At 45.5% G+C, this 18,020-nt stretch overlaps 2 protein-coding genes across 6 annotated transcripts in view; one reads left to right on the top strand and one right to left on the bottom strand.

Annotated features, from left to right (window-relative positions):
• Window positions 1-7,542, bottom strand: part of LOC142663417 (uncharacterized) — an 18,760-nt gene extending 11,218 nt beyond the window's left edge. The window contains exons 1-6 of one of the 2 annotated variants that reach the window (XM_075842040.1): window positions 7,244-7,542; window positions 3,848-3,976; window positions 1,967-2,134; window positions 1,758-1,881; window positions 1,069-1,208; window positions 906-974 (exon numbers count right to left, since the gene is read on the bottom strand). In XM_075842040.1, coding sequence (XP_075698155.1) covers window positions 906-974; window positions 1,069-1,208; window positions 1,758-1,881; window positions 1,967-2,134; window positions 3,848-3,925 — 579 coding nt within the window. In that variant the 5' untranslated portion in view covers window positions 3,926-3,976; window positions 7,244-7,542. The remainder of the gene's footprint in view (window positions 1-905; window positions 975-1,068; window positions 1,209-1,757; window positions 1,882-1,966; window positions 2,135-3,847; window positions 3,977-7,243) is intronic. The other variant, XM_075842041.1, reaches the window with a different exon arrangement.
• Window positions 7,538-18,020, top strand: LOC142663430 (uncharacterized). Of its 4 annotated transcripts, none has more exons than XM_075842071.1 (7): window positions 7,538-7,631; window positions 10,192-10,291; window positions 11,507-11,623; window positions 11,706-12,198; window positions 14,944-15,041; window positions 15,137-15,233; window positions 17,006-18,020. In XM_075842071.1, exons 2-7 carry the CDS (start codon window positions 10,214-10,216, stop codon window positions 17,725-17,727), a joined length of 1,605 nt encoding a protein of 534 aa, XP_075698186.1. In that variant the 5' UTR covers window positions 7,538-7,631; window positions 10,192-10,213; the 3' UTR covers window positions 17,728-18,020. The 4 variants fall into 4 exon arrangements, with proteins under 4 accessions (XP_075698186.1, XP_075698183.1, XP_075698184.1 ...); XM_075842068.1 differs by having other exon boundaries at window positions 7,540-7,631; window positions 10,044-10,291; XM_075842069.1 differs by having other exon boundaries at window positions 7,544-7,627; window positions 10,044-10,291.

Here is an 18,020-nt window from a genome sequence, read left to right as displayed (position 1 = left end):
ATCGGTGGGGGTCCGACACCCGGACCCCGCACCGATCAGCAGTTCCGTCTGCCTCCGGGCACCGGTTGTTATCCAGTGTTGAGTGCCGGTAACAGATGGCTCCGTACACTGCATATGGGCCATGCTTCAGAACTGCAACTCCGCTCCTATTCACTTGAACTGCAGTACTTCAGTTTGGCCACTATACTGTGACCGGAGCCATCTGACATTTGGAGCTTGGTGGCAGCCAGAGCAGCTGATCAGCGTGGAGTCTGGGTGTCGGACCCCCACCGATCATATCATGTGGTTAGGTCATCAGTATGAAAAACTGCCCCGTGCCCGGACAACCCCTTTAATTTGCTATCTCTCAGTTAAACTTCTTGTAATAATATAGAAATCTAATAATATCTTCTCTGTTGATTACCCTTCATAATTTACAATCATGTCCAAATATTGAAATTGTGCTCTGTAAGTTAGCTCCGAAAACATAAAGAAATGGATTTAAAGGAAGAAAGTTTAACACGGCGCCAGTGGTAACAGTACACTATTCCAATTCTGCCCCTTGTGGTCTCCATTAGCAATCGCGATCCAATCCGAATGCGCTAGATTAAGGGGATTTTCCCACAAATCCCATTTATCACCTATCCAAACAACCGTCCCTCATAAATCTTATCCTGTGATATATGTGTTATGAGTTTATTCTTTTAGAGTGTTTACGGTGAAATCCAATAAAGCCGAAAAATGCTTAAAACACTACTAACAATGGGTTTACACTTTTTGATCCGGTCATAAAGGAGTCCGCTTTCCTGTTTGGCGGTCCTCCGGCCATACGTTGTTATTATTACCGGTAAATAGGACACTATAGACACTAAAATCTAAGGACACGCACTGATTTCAGAGGACATCGTGTAATTTAATGGGATTACCATCGTAGTCCAAAATGGCGCTCTTTGCGCCAGCTCTCTGGTTAATAGATGGAGGTCTTCCGGGTTTACCTAACATGAGGAGAGAGATGGGACAAGGGAGGAACACCGTAGATTTCGGATGTGAACGTATGACAAGTAGGTTAAGGAATGGTAATGGACTCACATTGTTATATTGGTATCTGGTGAGATCTTTAATTCCATCAATTTGAAGAACATGATGGATGTCAAGATCTTCAGTTGTAAAATGTTGTGGTTGAAGAGGACTAGGACATCTCTCAGGCTTATTTCTCTTACTGGATCTATCTGTAGGAATCAAACAGTGGTTTAGTATGTTACATAGTTAATATAGTGGAAAAATGATGCATGTCCAAGTTCAAACGGGGGAGGAGAGAAGATGTGTATAATAGGAAGGGGGTAGGGTAAAAGCTTCACTTTTCACTTCTGATCCAGAGGAGATCAAGTTCAGATAATCTTTGATCAACATTCAAACAAGATTTCTACATATTTTCTAAGTATTTATCTTATTTTGTTCGGTCACATCATCTAAGCCTTTCTTGAAGCCATCAACCGTTTCTGCTAAATCCAGCTCCTGATGTAGACTATTTCACAGATTCACCGCTCTTACAGTAAAGAATTCTGGTCACCCCTGGAGATTGAACCTTTTCTTCTCCAGACGGAGGGAGTGCTTCCTTGTATTTTGGGGACACTTTAGATGGAACATGTATCATGTCTCCTCTTCGAGGTCTCTATTCAAGACTTAATAAATGTAATGTTGTCCATATGTGATGATTAGATGATGAGTGTCTAGAAAACCATCCGAACAACTTACAATAAATGAAAGTTTCCTCTTACCCGGTGTTGTGACGGTCCGGTCCTCCTCCATCATGACGTCCTTGTACAGATCCTTGTGTCCTTCTAAATACTCCCACTCCTCCATGGAGAAATAGACAGTGACATCCTGACATCTTATAGGAACCTGACACACAATGATACAGTCATCATCCCGACACATTATACCTTGTGTTGTTATATAATGTCCCAGCATTCCCGGCAGTGCTCACCTCTCCCGTCAGCAGCACAATGATCTTGTTGGTGAGATCCAGGATCTTCTGCTCATTTTTTCTTTCTGTGGTGGGATTCGCTTTCTTGTTCCACCCTCCGGATACATTGGAACCACCACAACTCCTTTTAATAAGGCTAGTGGATAATTCCTTCACAAACGTATAATCCTACAGATAGTTAACAACAGACAACCAAAGTTAGTGCTGGTCTATAAAGTGTATGAACTGGTTTCCTTGTGACCCTAAAGGACCAACCACTCTACCTCAACCACAGGGTGAAATGATAGGCAAAATAATTTTCTCCGTTTCGACATTCTTTGCCCGTTAGCTAGTTTTCTTGCTGGACTCTCTTATTGGATTTACTGTTGACTGAACTTTGACCACGTGTTGTCTGCTGCCCACCCAAATCTTCTGCCTGTCTCCCGATACGACAATACTCTGCCTTGACATCTGGCTCGTCTTACCATGAAAGACCATCTACCCTGACCTCTGCCTCGTCTTACCATGAGTGACCATCTACCCTGACCTCTACCTCGTCTTACCATGAGTGACCATCTACCCTGACCTCTGCCTCGTCTTACCATGAGTGATCATCTACCCTGACCTCTGCCTTGTCTTACAATGAGTGACCATCTACCCTGACCTCTGCCTCGTCTTACCATGAGTGACCATCTACCCTGACCTCTGCCTCGTCTTACCATGAGTGATCATCTACCCTGACCTCTGCCTCGTCTTACCATGAGTGACCATCTACCCTGACCTCTGCCTCGTCTTACCATGAGTGACCATCTACCCTGACCTCTGCCTCGTCTTACAATGAGTGACCATCTACCCTGACCTCTGCCTCGTCTTACCATGTGTGACCATCTGCCCTGACCTCTGGCTCGTCTTACCAGGTGTGACTATCTACCCTGACCTCTGCCTCGTCTTACCATGAGTGACCATCTACCCTGACCTCTGCCTCGTCTTACCATGAGTGATCATCTACCCTGACCTCTGCCTTGTCTTACAATGAGTGACCATCTACCCTGACCTCTGCCTCGTCTTACCATGAGTGACCATCTACCCTGACCTCTGCCTTGTCTTACAATGAGTGACCATCTACCCTGACCTCTGCCTCGTCTTACCATGAGTGACCATCTACCCTGACCTCTGCCTCGTCTTACCATGAGTGACCATCTACCCTGACCTCTGCCTCGTCTTACAATGAGTGACCATCTACCCTGACCTCTGCCTCGTCTTACCATGTGTGACCATCTGCCCTGACCTCTGGCTCTTCTTACCAGGTGTGACTATCTACCCTGACCTCTGGCTCGTCTTACCATGTGTGACCATCTACCCTGACCTCTGTCTCGTCTTACCATGTCTGACCATCTGCCTGTATTGACCCTGTAGATCGCCTACTGTTTTGGTACAATATCGGTTTACGAGCGGCTCTGCAAAGAGCTTACCATTAGGGGAACTGCCTCATGTAGTGGTGGTGACCTGGGTGGACAACCCTTAGGTTAGAAGAAACAATATCAACTTTAATTCAATGTATCTCTTAGAGGTCACTTAATATTCTGGCTTCAAAGAGGTCTAAACGTTACTCATTAAAATAATATCAGTGTGGTGCTTTTCCCACAATCCTTTTCTATATCTTCACAGAATCCCATTGTATTGTCACATTCCGAGAACCCCTCACCCTCACTTTATTGAAAGGTGTTTTCCAATTACTAACAACAATGGCATATCAATCAGATTTGCCACCCATATCCGATTACTGGGGTTCCCAATGTTGGGTAGAAATGCCATAGCCCCATCATTCTCTCCAGTCATGTCCCCATTTTAATAATAGAGATAAACGTGAGGTCACGTGACATAATTCCCCCAATCCCTCACCTCTCCAGTCACCAGGTAGATGATCTCCAGGGTGAGATTTAATATTGTGTCCGTTATATGACTTCTGTCCTTGTCCATCCTGGGGTATGTGGAGTCTACCCTTGAGAATAATGAAGCTGGATGTGGCTTCTGCAGATAAACATATAATATACCCAAGAATTATTAATCAAATTCTTACAAATATTAAGAAAAATCACCAGCTACAATAGAATTCCTTTATTCCAGAACCAAATAGTCCTGCAAGCACCCACCCAGATTCCCAAACCAAAATTTATCTAGCATTGCAAAATGAATCTGAGAGTTTTGGAATCCAAATGTGAAATAGTTGGAAAATGTACAAAAAAAAACCCCAAAAAAAACCCACCTAGATTGGGAAGGTGAAAATCCTGCGAATCCAATAAGAAAGAATTCATCTAATAATGGTGCCGGAGTGATCATGTGATCTTTTTAAAGGGTTGGGACATGTTGGGGACGTAATTTATAGTTTTGTTTTTTTTCTGCAGATCCATAAATACGGATGCACTATTTGTGGACAGGGTGCCAGATATGCGGATAACTACAGATTCGTATTTGCGGACATTAAAAAAACTCCATGGTCGTGTGCATGAGGCCTTAACGTCCGTCCATTTATTGTCCTTGCTTCATAGCTACATGTCCTGACAGCATCTGCCGTACCCCTTTCCCGCCGTTCTTTGCCGGTCAGCCGGTTTTCTTGGTGGACTATCTTATCGGATTTACTGTTGATGACTCCCCCTGTACTTTGACCACGTGTGGTCTGCTGCCTATCCTGATCTTCTGCCGGTCTCTCGTTACAACTGTATTCGACCTGCCTTGACCTCCGGCTCGTTTTACTGTGAGTGACCATCGGTTTAGCATCCTGAGATGAGTCCGGGTGTAGCGGCCTCTGCTACATCAAAGCACGGAGCCATTGGACTCATCGCAAGACTCTTCTCTGTTTATCTACGTACATCGTGTCTCATTCCTGCAGGTCTTGGCTTTTGTCAAGCTTCTCCCTGGTACACGTCCATTGTGTTTGGCCTCATGAGTGCTCGTAGAAGAAGCAACCCCCACCCCCCGAGAGTACTCGGTGTTGCCTTCCACCATCGTGTTGCGTCTCCCCTTGCACTTTGTGTGATCCTCTGGTGTGTCTATAACTTGCGGCTGGGCAGAGAGGAGGCGGTGGGTTCGGAGTGAGCACACGGGAAACAAAGTGGATTCAACCGGTCCATGAAGGTGCGGAGTAGAAATAAGGAAGCCACACAACACTGGGTAAATAGGACATCAACATCCCGCAAGCTCACTGCTGACAGCGCTGCCTGGACCGGTGTGCGTGTGGCGAGCGCCACGTAGGTAGGTTAGGAAAGCTGCTGCCGAGTGTGGAAAGGATTTTTGGCCCCACGGCCTGTTATAGTGGGGTGAGGACAGTTCCCCATTATATTGTGATCCTCAGCCAGAGAAGTGGCTAAGGGGACAACCGAGGCTGGATTCACAAGGGCGTTGCGAATCTCGGACGTGAAAAACTGCCATTTTTCACATCCGAGGGGCATCCGTGCTCTGCGCTGTGGGATGCAATATGGGATACTAGAGTCTATGGAGGGATGTGAAGAGTGAAAAAAATAGGACATGTCCTATGTTCTCACTGGACCCTTCACACGATCCGTTGAAGCAACGGCCACATTGAATTATATAGGTCCGTGTGACGGCCGTGGTTCAAAAAATTATTTTTTTATAATCACCGGAAAATCCCTTTCTTGTTGAATTCATTGGAAGACAAGAGCATCATGGGTATTGTCACTAGGAGTCTGACACTAGGTAGGAGAAAGTCTTGGCCCCGCTCAGGCAGACCATCCCTTCCCATACACGATGGCTTAATCAGTTTGTGCAGAAGCCGTAGGAGAAGAAAAAACAAATGACACGTCCATGATCCTGGGAGAAGAAAAAACAACCAGACCCCACACCTATTAGCTGTACCCGCTGCCTCTGGGCACGGATGTTACGAGATGGCTCTGTACACTGTACGGCCGCTATACTGTGACCGGGACCATCTGCTTCCGGCATGGACATCCGGTGCCGGAGGCAGCCGATACAGCTGATCGTGGCGGGGTCCGAGAGTTGGATCCCCACCAATCATATACTGATGACCTGTCCTGCAGATAGGTCATCAGTATGAAAAACCGCCTCGTGCCCGGATAACTCCTCTAAAACCAGTGTTTCAGAAGGAACCGGGACTTTGGATATTGATTGTATGCTGCATAGCAGTTACAAAAATGAGATGGTGTCTCAGATATCGACTAGGAGAAATCGCTCGCCAGTTCAACCCGGGCTCCTCATTTCTACCTCCTCGACAGCTTTTACATTTTACCCTCCTTTCCTGTTTTCGTAGGCAGAGCTCAGGTCACGCCAACCTCCTCCCAACCCAGAACGCTACTTGGCCTGAGGTGTGATGACGCTCATGTGTCCGCCATCCGTCCCGTTACAAAACGCTCATACTTACCCCCTCTCTGCGCGGAGTCCGGCCTTCCTGGATGACGTTTACATTTTCTGAATCTCATCCACTTTGCTGCTACTGTAAATGCGGTGGAATTTCCGCACGGAACCCTGTTGCGGAAATTCCGCAGCATTTACGCTACGTTGGAACCCTGGCCTTAACGACATCTGACAGACAGTTATGTTTCGGAGGTGCACTGTCACGATATGGCGCGGGCTCAGAAGCGGAGCCCAAACCATACATGGCGGTTGCCGGCTGTTTTCGAAAGCGGACACCCGACTGCAACGGACGGGATCTCTGGTATCTGCCATTTAACCCCTCGGATGACCCGGTCAACAGCGACCGTTGGATGTGATCAGCTAGACAGTAAGGGGGCTCCCTGTCTCCCCAGATCGGCCCCATGACAAAATAACGGGGGAGGCAATTGGTTGCCATGGTAGCTGGAGGTCTATTAGTGGCCTCCTGGTCCGCCATCGTTACCCTACGATTAAGCCTAAAAAAAAATAATGACATTTTTACAAATCTAAAAAAAAATATATATATTGTTTTACTATTTAATGCAAGAAATAAAAAAAACATAATAGTAAAATCCAGAAATATTCAAATCTGATGTTATTTACATTTTATTCGAAAAGAAGGAGATTGAGATCGAAGGAAATTATGCGATAAAAGGCCCCGTAATAAGTCCTATATCCCAGTAGTGTCGGCTTTGTTATATACCCAAAAAGGTTTTTTGGCCGATACGGTGCCCAGCGCCAGCGTATATTGCATTATATCATGTATAAGAGACGACGTACAGTAGTCAGGTGCCATATAAACCCCAATATAAATGTATTGCCAGGGGACTGGGATACAGCAAACCTCCAGACAACCCTGCAATAATAACAAGAAGACATGGGAAATATTACCTGTATCAGGTGCCAGCAGGATCAATTCTTCACATCTGTCCTGTAACGGGAGGGAGATGGCAGAGCTGGCACCCGCAACCATAGACCAATTCAGGTGCCCTCTGATTCCACTTCTCACGGTTCATCTGCTGGACTACAAGAAAATGGCCGCCGCCGTCCATTACTGAGGACACATTGTGTTATGTAGGTTCTGCGGTCACTCAGCACTGTTCGAGAAACGGTGACGTCATCCACAACCATAGGCTGTCGCTCCAACCAATCAGGGTCGCGTCCTGATTGTCTTTCGAGTGGAACGCAAGAACCAGAAGTAAGGAATGTCGGCTTCCGGGTGAGAGGTAAAAAGGCGGAGTCAGAGAGAGGGTGCTGTTGCAGGTAGTGGTTGTGGTAGGTGAGTCATTGCTTATTATTAAATCTGTATAGTGCGACACTGGGGGCAGGTAGTGCGTCAATATTCACCAAACTGTGCACATAGCGCCATATTCTGCCCAAATAAATAACTACACCGCACAACTTTAAATTATTCTAAATAGGGACACCCTCAGCGGCGCGCTGCAAACGTCTCCCCTGTTAAGTCACGCCTCTAACCCCGCCCAGTTCAGCCCACACAGTATAGTGCCCCCCCACACAGTATGATGCCTCATAGTGCCCCCACACACAGTATAGTGCCCCCCACACAGTATAATGCCCCATAGTGCCCCCCACACAGTATAATGCCTCATAGTGCCCCCCCACACAGTATAGTGCCCCCCACACAGTATAATGCCCCCATATTGCCCCCCCCACACAGTATAATGCCCCATAGTGCCCCCCACACAGTATAATGCCCCATAGTTCCCCCCACACAGTATAAAGCCCCCATATTGCCCCCCACACACAGTATAATGCCCCATAGTGCCCCCCACACACAGTATAATGCCCCATGGTGGCCCCCACACAGTATAATGCCCCATAGTGCCCCCCCCCACACAGTATAATGCCCCATAGTGCCCCCCACACAGTATAATGCCCCATAGTGCCCCCCACACAGTATAATGCCCCATAGTCCCCCCCCACACAGTATAATGCCCCATAGTCCCCCCCACACACAGTATAGTGCCCCATAGTGCCCCCCACACAGTATAATGCCCCATAGTGCCCCCCACACAGTATAATGCCCCATAGTGCCCCCCACACAGTATAATGCCCCATAGTGCCCCCCACACACAGTGTGATGCCCATAGTGCCCCCCCCCCCACACACAGTATGATGCCCATAGTGCCCCCCCCCCACACACAATAAAAGCCGTTCCCACGATGAGTGGAGGAGATCCCTCAGCAGGTCTCCTCCGGTCTGTGTGGTTTGGTGCAGGCGGGTGTGATGATGTCACTGCAGCTTTTCATAGTCAATGGTGGAGCAGTAAGCTGATGGCTCCCTGCTCCACCATTGGTTCCGCGTCTTGAGGATATACCACCGTCCGCCCAGGACTGCGGGACACCAACCGGAATCCGTGAGGCAGCTGGAACAGCTGATCGGTGCGGGGTTCATGAGTTGTAACCCACCGGTCATATACTGATGACTTATCCTGTGGAAAGATGATCAGTATGAAAAAGCGCCCCGTACCCGCTCAACTCCCTTAAAACGAGTGTTTCAGAAGGGACCGGAACTAATTGACCTGAAAAGCTGATTTGAACATTTTTGACGAAACTTTTGCCGTCTCGACTTCGTCAGTTACGACTGTAGAAGCTGCACTTTCCCCAAATTATAATCTACTGTAAAAAGTTCAGACAATTCCACAGCTCCAGTATTAGGTCCTGTTCACACAGTTTGTTTTTTTTGTAAGCAGAAAAAAAAAATCGACCTCAGAGTTCCATTAGGAATTGTGAAGCAGATTTTGAACTCTGCGCTTTTTTCCCGTGATTTTCACTGCAGTTTTTACCCGCAGCCATTGATGCCAATGCACGGACTGCGGTCATAAACCGCTGCGAAAGGCGTTCGGGAACGAGCGCCGCAGGTTTATTCTGCCTCCCATTGAATCGGAGATCTGAGGGAAAAACAGCGGCAAGGAAGAACGTTCAAACAGCTTTTTTTTCCCCGCGAGTGGCCAAAAGCCGCCCAGGAAAAAAAGCCTCTGCCTCTCATTGAAAGCAATGGGGGGCGATTTCAGCCGGTTTTTAGCGCTGATTTCGACGTGGTTCTTGCGTCAAAATCTGCGCCACAAAACTGAGGGAAAACAGCTCCTGATTTTCAGCCTTTTTTTTAGCAACTCGCGTTTTTTACGCCCGTTTTTGGAGCTGCACTTCTTTTTACGTGCCGTTATTTGAATATGAGGCGTAAAATAACGCCCTGTCGGAACAGAACGCTGTATTTCCCATTATAATCAATGGGCAGATGTTTGTAGGCGTTCTGCTTCCGATTTTTAAGCCGTTTTCCGGGACGTTTACGGCCCGAAAAACGGCTGAAAATAGCCCGTGTGAATATACCCTAACTATAGTCCTCCAAATGCCGACACACTGGAGTTTTGGAGGTCAAGAGTACCTAAACACCCGTCACTATGAGAGACCTATTAAAGGGGTTGCATGCTAGAAGGGTCCCTTGACAATAAGCTGATCACAACCTGTCCCCCTGCTAGGATTCCCAGCGATCAGCTGTGATCTGTGCGGAAACCTGGTTGTAAGTGTTTAACTTCGCTGCAGCGCCACCACAGGGGAAACGAAGCATTACACAGTTCTCATTTATATACAGGTTTGGACTAATTTAAAAATAATAATTTTTACAAATGCAAGAACCTAACCCTGTAAGTCTCCGGATGTCTTCCTTTTAGACCTGATGAAGGGGTCCAGCGTCCCCCGAAACGAGTTGTCCTGTTGGGTTTGAAATAAAATAGCCGTTGCAGCTACATGAACGTTCCGCTCTAATTTCAAGGCTTCCTCCAAAACTGGTGCCTTTTTTTTTCTGGATCTGAAATCCAGGTGGGATTAATCCTGCATCAAGATGGACGAGGGGAGGAGTCACCTGCCTGAGAAGATATTAAGGCTTACCCTGGAAATTATTAACTTTCTTACTGGAGAGGTGAGGGATTCTGGGAATGACGTCACATGACATCACTTATCGCTATTAATTATACCGGGACATGACTAGAGGGGTGAGGGATTCTGGGAATGACATCACTTATCACTATTAATTATACCGGGACAGGACTGGAGTGGTGAGGGATTCTGGGAATGATGTCACATGACATCACTTATCTCTATTAAAGTGGCTCTGTCACCAGATTATAAAATCCCTATCTCCTATTGCACGTGATCGGCGCTGCAATGTAGATAACAGCAAAAGTTATTTTTTTTTTAAAAACGATCATTTTTGCCCAAGTTATGAGCAATTTTATATTTATGCAAATGAGCTTTTCAATGGACAACTGGGCGTGTTTTCTCGTTTTACCAACTGGGCGTTGTGAATAGAAGTGTATGACGCTGACAAATCAGCATCATACACTTCTCATCGTTCCCACCCACCTTCTTTCACTGCAGACACACAGCGTGACGTCACCCACAGGTCCTTCAACCTTGTCGTCGGGCAAAGAAGATACATCGGCTGAAAGGCGTCCAAAAGGTTAATATGCTCGTCTCTAGGGAGTTTGCTATGCTTACCTGCACATGGTGATGCTGCTGCAAATTCAACTGTATGCCTGGAGCTGTGGTGTCTTCTCTTTTCCGCCGACAAAGTTGAAGAGCCTGTGGGTGACGTCACGCTGTGTGTCTGCAGTGAAAGAAGCTGGGTGGGAATGATGAGAAGTGTATGACGCTGATTTGTCAGCTTCATACACTTCTATTCACAACGCCCAGTTGGTAAAAACACAATACACGCCCAGTTGGTAAAACGAGAAAACACGCCCAGTTGTCCATTGAAAAGCTCATTTGCATAAATATAAAATTGCTTATAACTTTTCAAAAAAAAAAAAAACTTTGCTGTTATCTACATTGCAACGCCGATCACGTTCAATAGGAGATAGGGATTTAATAATCTGGTGACAGAGCCTCTTTAATTATACTAGGACAGGACTGGAGGGGTGAGGGATTCTGGGAATGACATCACTTATCGCTATTAATTATACCAGGACATGACTGGAGAGGTGAGGGATTCTGGGAATGACGTCACATGAAGTCGCTTATCGCTATTAATTATACCGGGACAGGACTGGAGTGGTGAGGGATTCTGGGAATGACGTCACATGACATCATTTAATGCAGACGAACTGTCTCCTTTTCGTTGTGTCTTATTTTTTAGGCTTATGGACCTGTAAAAAAGTCAAACGTGAAAGTGCCTCCAACTCACTCATTCATACAAAAGAAAAGTAATATCCTGGACCTCACCAACCAGATCATCGAGCTGCTGACGGGGGAGGTGAGCGCTGCCGGGAATGCTGGGACATTATATAGTAATGCTATGAAGGGGTCGGGATGATGACTGTCTCATTGTGTGTCAGGTTCCTATAAGATGTCAGGATGTCGCTGTCTATTTCTCCATGGAGGAGTGGGAGTATCTAGAAGACCACAAGGATCTGTACAAAGAGGTCATGATGGAGGACCACCTGGACCGCACACCTCCGGGTAAGAGGGATCTCTACAAGGACGTCATGATGGAGGACCACCGGAACCGCACATCGCCGGGTAAGAGGGATCTGTACAAGGATGTCATGATGGAGGACCACCGGAACCGCACATCGCCGGGTAAGAGGGATCTGTACAAGGACGTCATGATGGAGGACCACCGGCCCCTCACATCACCGGGGAAGAGGGATCTGTACAAGGACGTCATGATGGAGGACCACCGGAACCGCACATCACCGGGGAAAAGGGATCTGTACAAGGACGTCATGATGGAGGACCACCGGAACCGCACATCACCGGGTAATAGGGATCTGTACAACGACGTCATGATGGAGGACCAGCAGCCCCTCGCACCACCGGGGAAGAGACGTAACTATTACTCACAAGAACAACGGAGTCATATACTACTCAGGAGATAAAAATAAAATATGTAATTCCTTATTAATCTTCCTACATGTACGTGGCAGCCTTTAACGGGAAGTATGGAGCGGGCTCACGGGCTGAGCGCACTTCATATACTCAACGGGAGTCAGCTGTGTAATACAGCCGACACCACTGCAACAGGCGGAATCAAAGATCACTTTGATTCCTCCCGTTTAGCCCCTTGGATGCCGCGGTCAATCGCGACCGTGGCATCTAAAGCATTAGAATCAAGGGGATCGCTCCCTTTGACGTGGCATCACCCCCCCCCCCGTGACACGATCATGCTGATGGTCATCGTGGCAGCCTGGGGGCCTAACGAAGGCCCTCACGTCTGCCATCTTTGTACACCTATGAAGCCCTCGGCTTCCCAGGAGACTGTCAGTATAACGATATACTGCAATACATTAGTATAGCAGTTGATCATGTAAGCGATCCAACGATCACTGGTTCAAGTCCCTCAAGTTTTAAAAAAATAAATAAAAACAGGTAAAGTTATTAGGGCTTCTCCAGACGAGCATGTAACTCGTCCGTGTGACGGCTGTTAAAAAAAACCTCTGTCACACGGACTCATGTATTTCAATGGGGCAATTCACACACTCGTTTTAACGGACCGTGTGAAGGGTCCATGGAACAATAGAACATGTCCTATTTTTGTTCGTTTTCACGGATCCCTCCATAAACTCAAGTCTCTAAGGGATCCGTGAAAAAGAGTCCCGCACGGGTGCAACTCGGATGTGAAAAAATGCAGTGCACTGGTTCGTGTGAATCTGCCCTTAATGTACGGAAAAAAAAAATATTACGCTAAAAAAAACAAAAAACACTTACCATTTTTTCCTTAAAGAGGCTCTGTCACCAGATTTTGCAGCCCCTATCTGCTATTGCAGCAGATCGGCGCTGCAATGTAGATTACAGTAACGTTTTTATTTTTAAAAAACGAGCATTTTTGGCCAAGTTATGGCCATTTTTGTATTTATGCAAATGAGGCTTGCAAAAGTCCAAGTGGGCGTGTTTAAAAGTAAAAGTCCAACTGGGCGTGTATTATGTGCGTACATCTGGGCGTGTTTACTACTTTTACTAGCTGGGCGTTCTGATGAGAAGTATCATCCACTTCTCTTCAGAACGCCCAGCTTCTGGCAGTGCAGACACAGCCGCGTTCTCCAGAGATCACGCTGTGACGTCACTCACAGGTCCTGCATCGTGTCAGACGAGCGAGAACACATCGGCACCAGAGGCTACAGTTGATTTTGCAGCAGCATCGGTGTTTGCAGGTAAGTCGATGTAGCTACTTACCTGCAAACGCCGATGCTGCTGCAGAATCAACTGTAGCCTCAGGTGCCGACACGATGCAGGACCTGCGAGTGACGACACAGCGTGATCTCTCGAGAACACGCTGTGTCTGCACTGCCAGAAGCTGGGAGTTCTGAAGAGAAGTGGATGATACTTCTCGTCAGAACGCCCAGCTAGTAAGAGTAGTAAACACGCCCCGATGTACGCACATAATACACGCCCACTTGGACTTTTAATTTAAACACGCCCACTTGGACTTTTGCAAGCCTCATTTGCATAAATACAAAAATGGTCATAACTTGGCCAAAAATGCTTGTTTTTTAAAAATAAAAACGTTACTGTAATCTACATTGCAGCGCCGATCTGCTGCAATAGCAGATAGGGTTGCAAAATCTGGTGACAGAGCCTCTTTAAAGTAATATTTTTAAAAAATAAGTTGACATAACTAGTATCGCCTCGTCCGTCAAAGTCCGAACTATTACAACATAATGTATTTTAACTCGCTCGGTGAACGCTGTAAAAAAAATAAAAAAACAGCCAAGCTGCTGTTTTTTTGGTCACCTTAGCTCCCCAAACAATTGGAATAAAAAGTGATCAGAAAGTCGCATTTTCCCCAAAATGGAACCAATAAAAACTACAGCTCGCCCCGCAAAAAATAAGCCCTCACAACACTAAATCCACAGAGCGATAAAAAAAAGTTATGGTTCTCAGAATGCGGCGACAAAACGCAATGTTTTTTTAATGAAAGTGGTAAAACATTTTAAAAATATAAATTGGGTATCACCGTAATCGTATCTGCTCGTGTAATCCAGTTACCATGAACACTGTGAAAACAAAACCCTCCCAAAAATGGCGCAATGCCTGTTTTTTGCACATTTCATCCCACAAATATATTTTTCCCAGTTTCCCAATTATATGGTACATTAAACGGTGCCATGAAAAACTACAATGTGTCCCGCAATACAAAAAAGCCCTATAAATAAAAAAAATGATGGCTTTTGGAAGGCGGGGAGGAAAAAAAATGAAAAACCAAAAATTGGCCGTGTCATTAAGTGGTTAAAGGGGTGATCCAGGACATGCCGAGCAGGGGCTACAGGAAGGGCAAGGATCATATAAGACAACAAGTTATACTTAAAATCTCCCGCCGCTCCAGCACTGATGGTCTCCTGACCTCTACAGGAAGTGATGAGGTCCCATGCGGCTGCAGCCAATCACTGGCCTCAGAGATGACACACCGTTCCTGCCAGCATCACCGCTGAGGCCAGTGATTGGCTCCAGCCGGACGGGACGTCATCACTTCCTGTAAAAGTTCACAGACCGGCGGAGACCACAAAGTACGTTTCCCATAGTCATTTTTTACTTACTTTGAATGTTTGTATTCAGTCGCTGTGTGTTTGCCTACAGATTGGTCCAGGAACACAAATAAACCCGAAACATTTCTCAGTCTTCCTGATCCGCAGGATACAGAAGGAGAAACATACAATCGCTCTCAAAATTACCAGGTAAGTGGAAGTGAAATCTTACTCCACATACAAATAACTCAAGACACTTGTTAGTATTTTACCTGTGCCGGTTTTTTATTGTGTTGCTTATTTAGGATGAGGACCTGATTCATATTAAAGTTGAACTTACAGAAGAAACGGGAGAGGCATATGGAGGATGTAAGGAGGATAATCCTACACAGATCAGCCCGAGTGAGTAATAACCAGTAAACATAGGAAGGAGAGGTTACATGCCGGCAGATTTCTTCTCGTTAGTCCTTCAATTAACCTTGATTGGTTCCATCATTGTCCTCGAATATTCTATATCTGGTTGCCGACACAGGATGAGAATACTCGTCCTGAGCCGCGGGTGCCTGCCGCATTGGGACGAGCACTCTCGTCCTGTGTGAGAAGGGAGGACTGCCCTTTGATCACGTCACGGGAAATCCCGGTGATGCGATCGCGGCCCATAACTTGTACGGGCAGACAGCTCAGGGTCCATTGAAGGACCCCAGGACTGTCTGACCATATTCCCTGTTGTTAGGGCACACTTAGGTCTGCCCTAACAACTGCCTGTATACTATCCGTATATAGATATATGCCAGTACATTACAGTTGAAAAAAAATAAAAAATAATTTTAAATCCCCCTATGGGATTAAAAAAATAAAACAATTTTTATTAAAAAAAAAAAAAAAAAAAGTGGTTAAAGGGAATGTGTCGCTAGAAAAATATATATATATTTAGTTAAACTGTTAGTATATAAATGATTATATATTCTCATTTTTTACATTTTTTCACAAGTCAGGAAATATTATAAAATTAGATTCTAATTTATAACATTTCCATGTGCTGGTCACTAGAGGGAGCAATTCCCAAAATTGCAGCATTGGCATGTAGTAAAGCAACCTCATTGCTTTATGCTGAAAAATTGGAGAAGACATACTCGCTTTAGTGTCCTCAAATAATCCCCCCTCCTTTATCCTGGCTAGTGCCAGGAGAAAGGAGGGGATTGAATGTTCAAACCTACACTGTGTGCCGCCAGTTTTTGAGCGAATGCACAGTGTAGGAGGATTAGATACAGTGGTAATCAGACATTATAACACGAACATACACAGACATCACATATTACCTGCCGCTGTCGCTGCTCCCTCCGCTCCCTGTTCTTGCGTCTGAACGTATGATCGGAAGCCGCGACTGGAAGTAGTCATCTTACTGTCCGGCAGCGGCTTCCGATCCACATGAAAATGGCGCTGGATGTCGCTCTGCCGAAGACCTTCCTTTTGGACTGTGTGGGAGCGGCGCATGCGCCGTTCCCACACAGACGGCGTACGCTATAGTGAATGGAACAGCTCCCGTTCGCATTCTCTATGGGGCTGTATGTGCCGTATTCCATCTCTGTGTCGTTAATCGACACATACAGAGATGAAAAAAAAATGTCAGCCCCCATAGAGAAGTAAAAGAAAGAAAAAAGTACAACACAAAAACAAATAAATAAAATTTATTTTAATGACATACTAAAAGCAATAACATAAAAAAAAAATTTCGTGACACCTTCCCTTTAAAAAAAAGAAAAAATAGAAATTAGTAAAAAAAAAACCACAGAAATACATGTTTTTTTTACAATGAAAAAAACTTTAAGATATAAGTCCCAAAACATGAAATAAGACATATTTGGTATCGCCACCACCGTAACAACCTGTACAACAAATATATAACATTGACGATTGCTGTAAAAAAAACAGCAGCGGAACTGCTCTTTTTCCTGCATTTCCACCAAAATAAAAATTTTCCTAGTGTCGGTCCTGCTCTAGTACCCAAATCACTTCTATACTTAAAGGCATCAGTTTGGGACATGGATCTTGTTTATGAAGTATTGATAGTCTAATTTTTGAAACTATGATTTGACATGACTCAATTTTGGAGCATCACTTTAACGGGACGGTAACTGTTGTGTGCTAAAATTGTAATATTTTGTTTCCAAAAGATGGGCAAAGCAGCTGCAATATCGCGGAGGACTTTTCTGTCTTTCAAGATCGGGGAATGGAAAACAATATCTCAGAAGGTCCTCCAAGTGAAAAGAACATTTACCCAAATACACATCAATTGCTACACTGTACCGATACAGCATCAGATCTCCCTGCACATGGGGTCCGTTTTCCTATTAACTCTGCTATTGTTACACATAGAGGATATAGAGTATATCCCTGTCCTGAATGTGGCAGATTCTTTCGGAAAGGGGATCTTACCAGACACCAGAGGGTCCATACAGGGGAAAAACCATTTCCATGTTCGGAATGTGACAAATGTTTTTCTCGGAAATCTCTTCTTGATTATCATCAGAGGACCCACACCGGGGAGAAACCATTCCCGTGTCCAGAATGTGGCAAGTGTTTTGCTCGGAAATCTTTTCTTGATGCTCATCTGAGGATCCACACCGGGGAGAAACCATACCCGTGTCCAGAATGTGGCAAGAGTTTTAGACAGGAATCAGAACTTATTACCCATAAAAAAACTCACACCGAAGAGAAGCCATTTCTGTGTTCAGAATGTGGGAAATGTTTTATACTGAAATCCTACCTACTCAAACATCTAAAAATTCACACCATGGAGAACCCTTTTGTATGTCTGAAATGTAACAAATGCTTTACCCAGAAATCAGAACTTGTTCTACATCAGGCAGTCCACGCCACGGAGATGTCTTATTGACGCTCTTACCGTGAGGAAGGTTTTGCTCTGAAGTCTCTACTTGACAATTCTGAGAAGATTCACACAGAGGAGAAACCTTATCGGCGTTGGAAATGTGGCAGATGTTTTACATTGTCCTACACCGGTGAGAAACTTTTTGCTTGTCGGGAATTCAACAAAAGCTTTTTGCAACAATTATCGGAGCATCCTGAACACGGGACATGTTCTCCTGATAACTCTTATAATGTTACTCATGGAAGTTGCAAAATATTTCTATGTCCTTAACGTAATAAAGGTTTTACCCGGAAAACAGA

The sequence above is a fragment of the Rhinoderma darwinii genome, chromosome 11 (assembly GCF_050947455.1).
Source record: "Rhinoderma darwinii isolate aRhiDar2 chromosome 11, aRhiDar2.hap1, whole genome shotgun sequence".
In the NCBI taxonomy this organism is placed as follows: Eukaryota; Metazoa; Chordata; class Amphibia; order Anura; family Rhinodermatidae; genus Rhinoderma; species Rhinoderma darwinii.
Note: the sequence above shows the minus strand (reverse complement) of the source record. Positions and strands in the feature narration are given on the sequence as shown.

Coding starts and splice junctions, on each gene's coding strand:
- LOC142663430 (XM_075842071.1), top strand. CDS start 10,214: ATGGACGAGGGGAGGAGTCACCTGCCTGAGAAGATATTAAGGCTTACC. Junction 11,624..11,705: donor TCGAGCTGCTGACGGGGGAG/GTGAGCGCTGCC, acceptor ATTGTGTGTCAG/GTTCCTATAAGATGTCAGGA. Junction 12,199..14,943: donor CGCACCACCGGGGAAGAGAC/GTAACTATTACT, acceptor GTTTGCCTACAG/ATTGGTCCAGGAACACAAAT.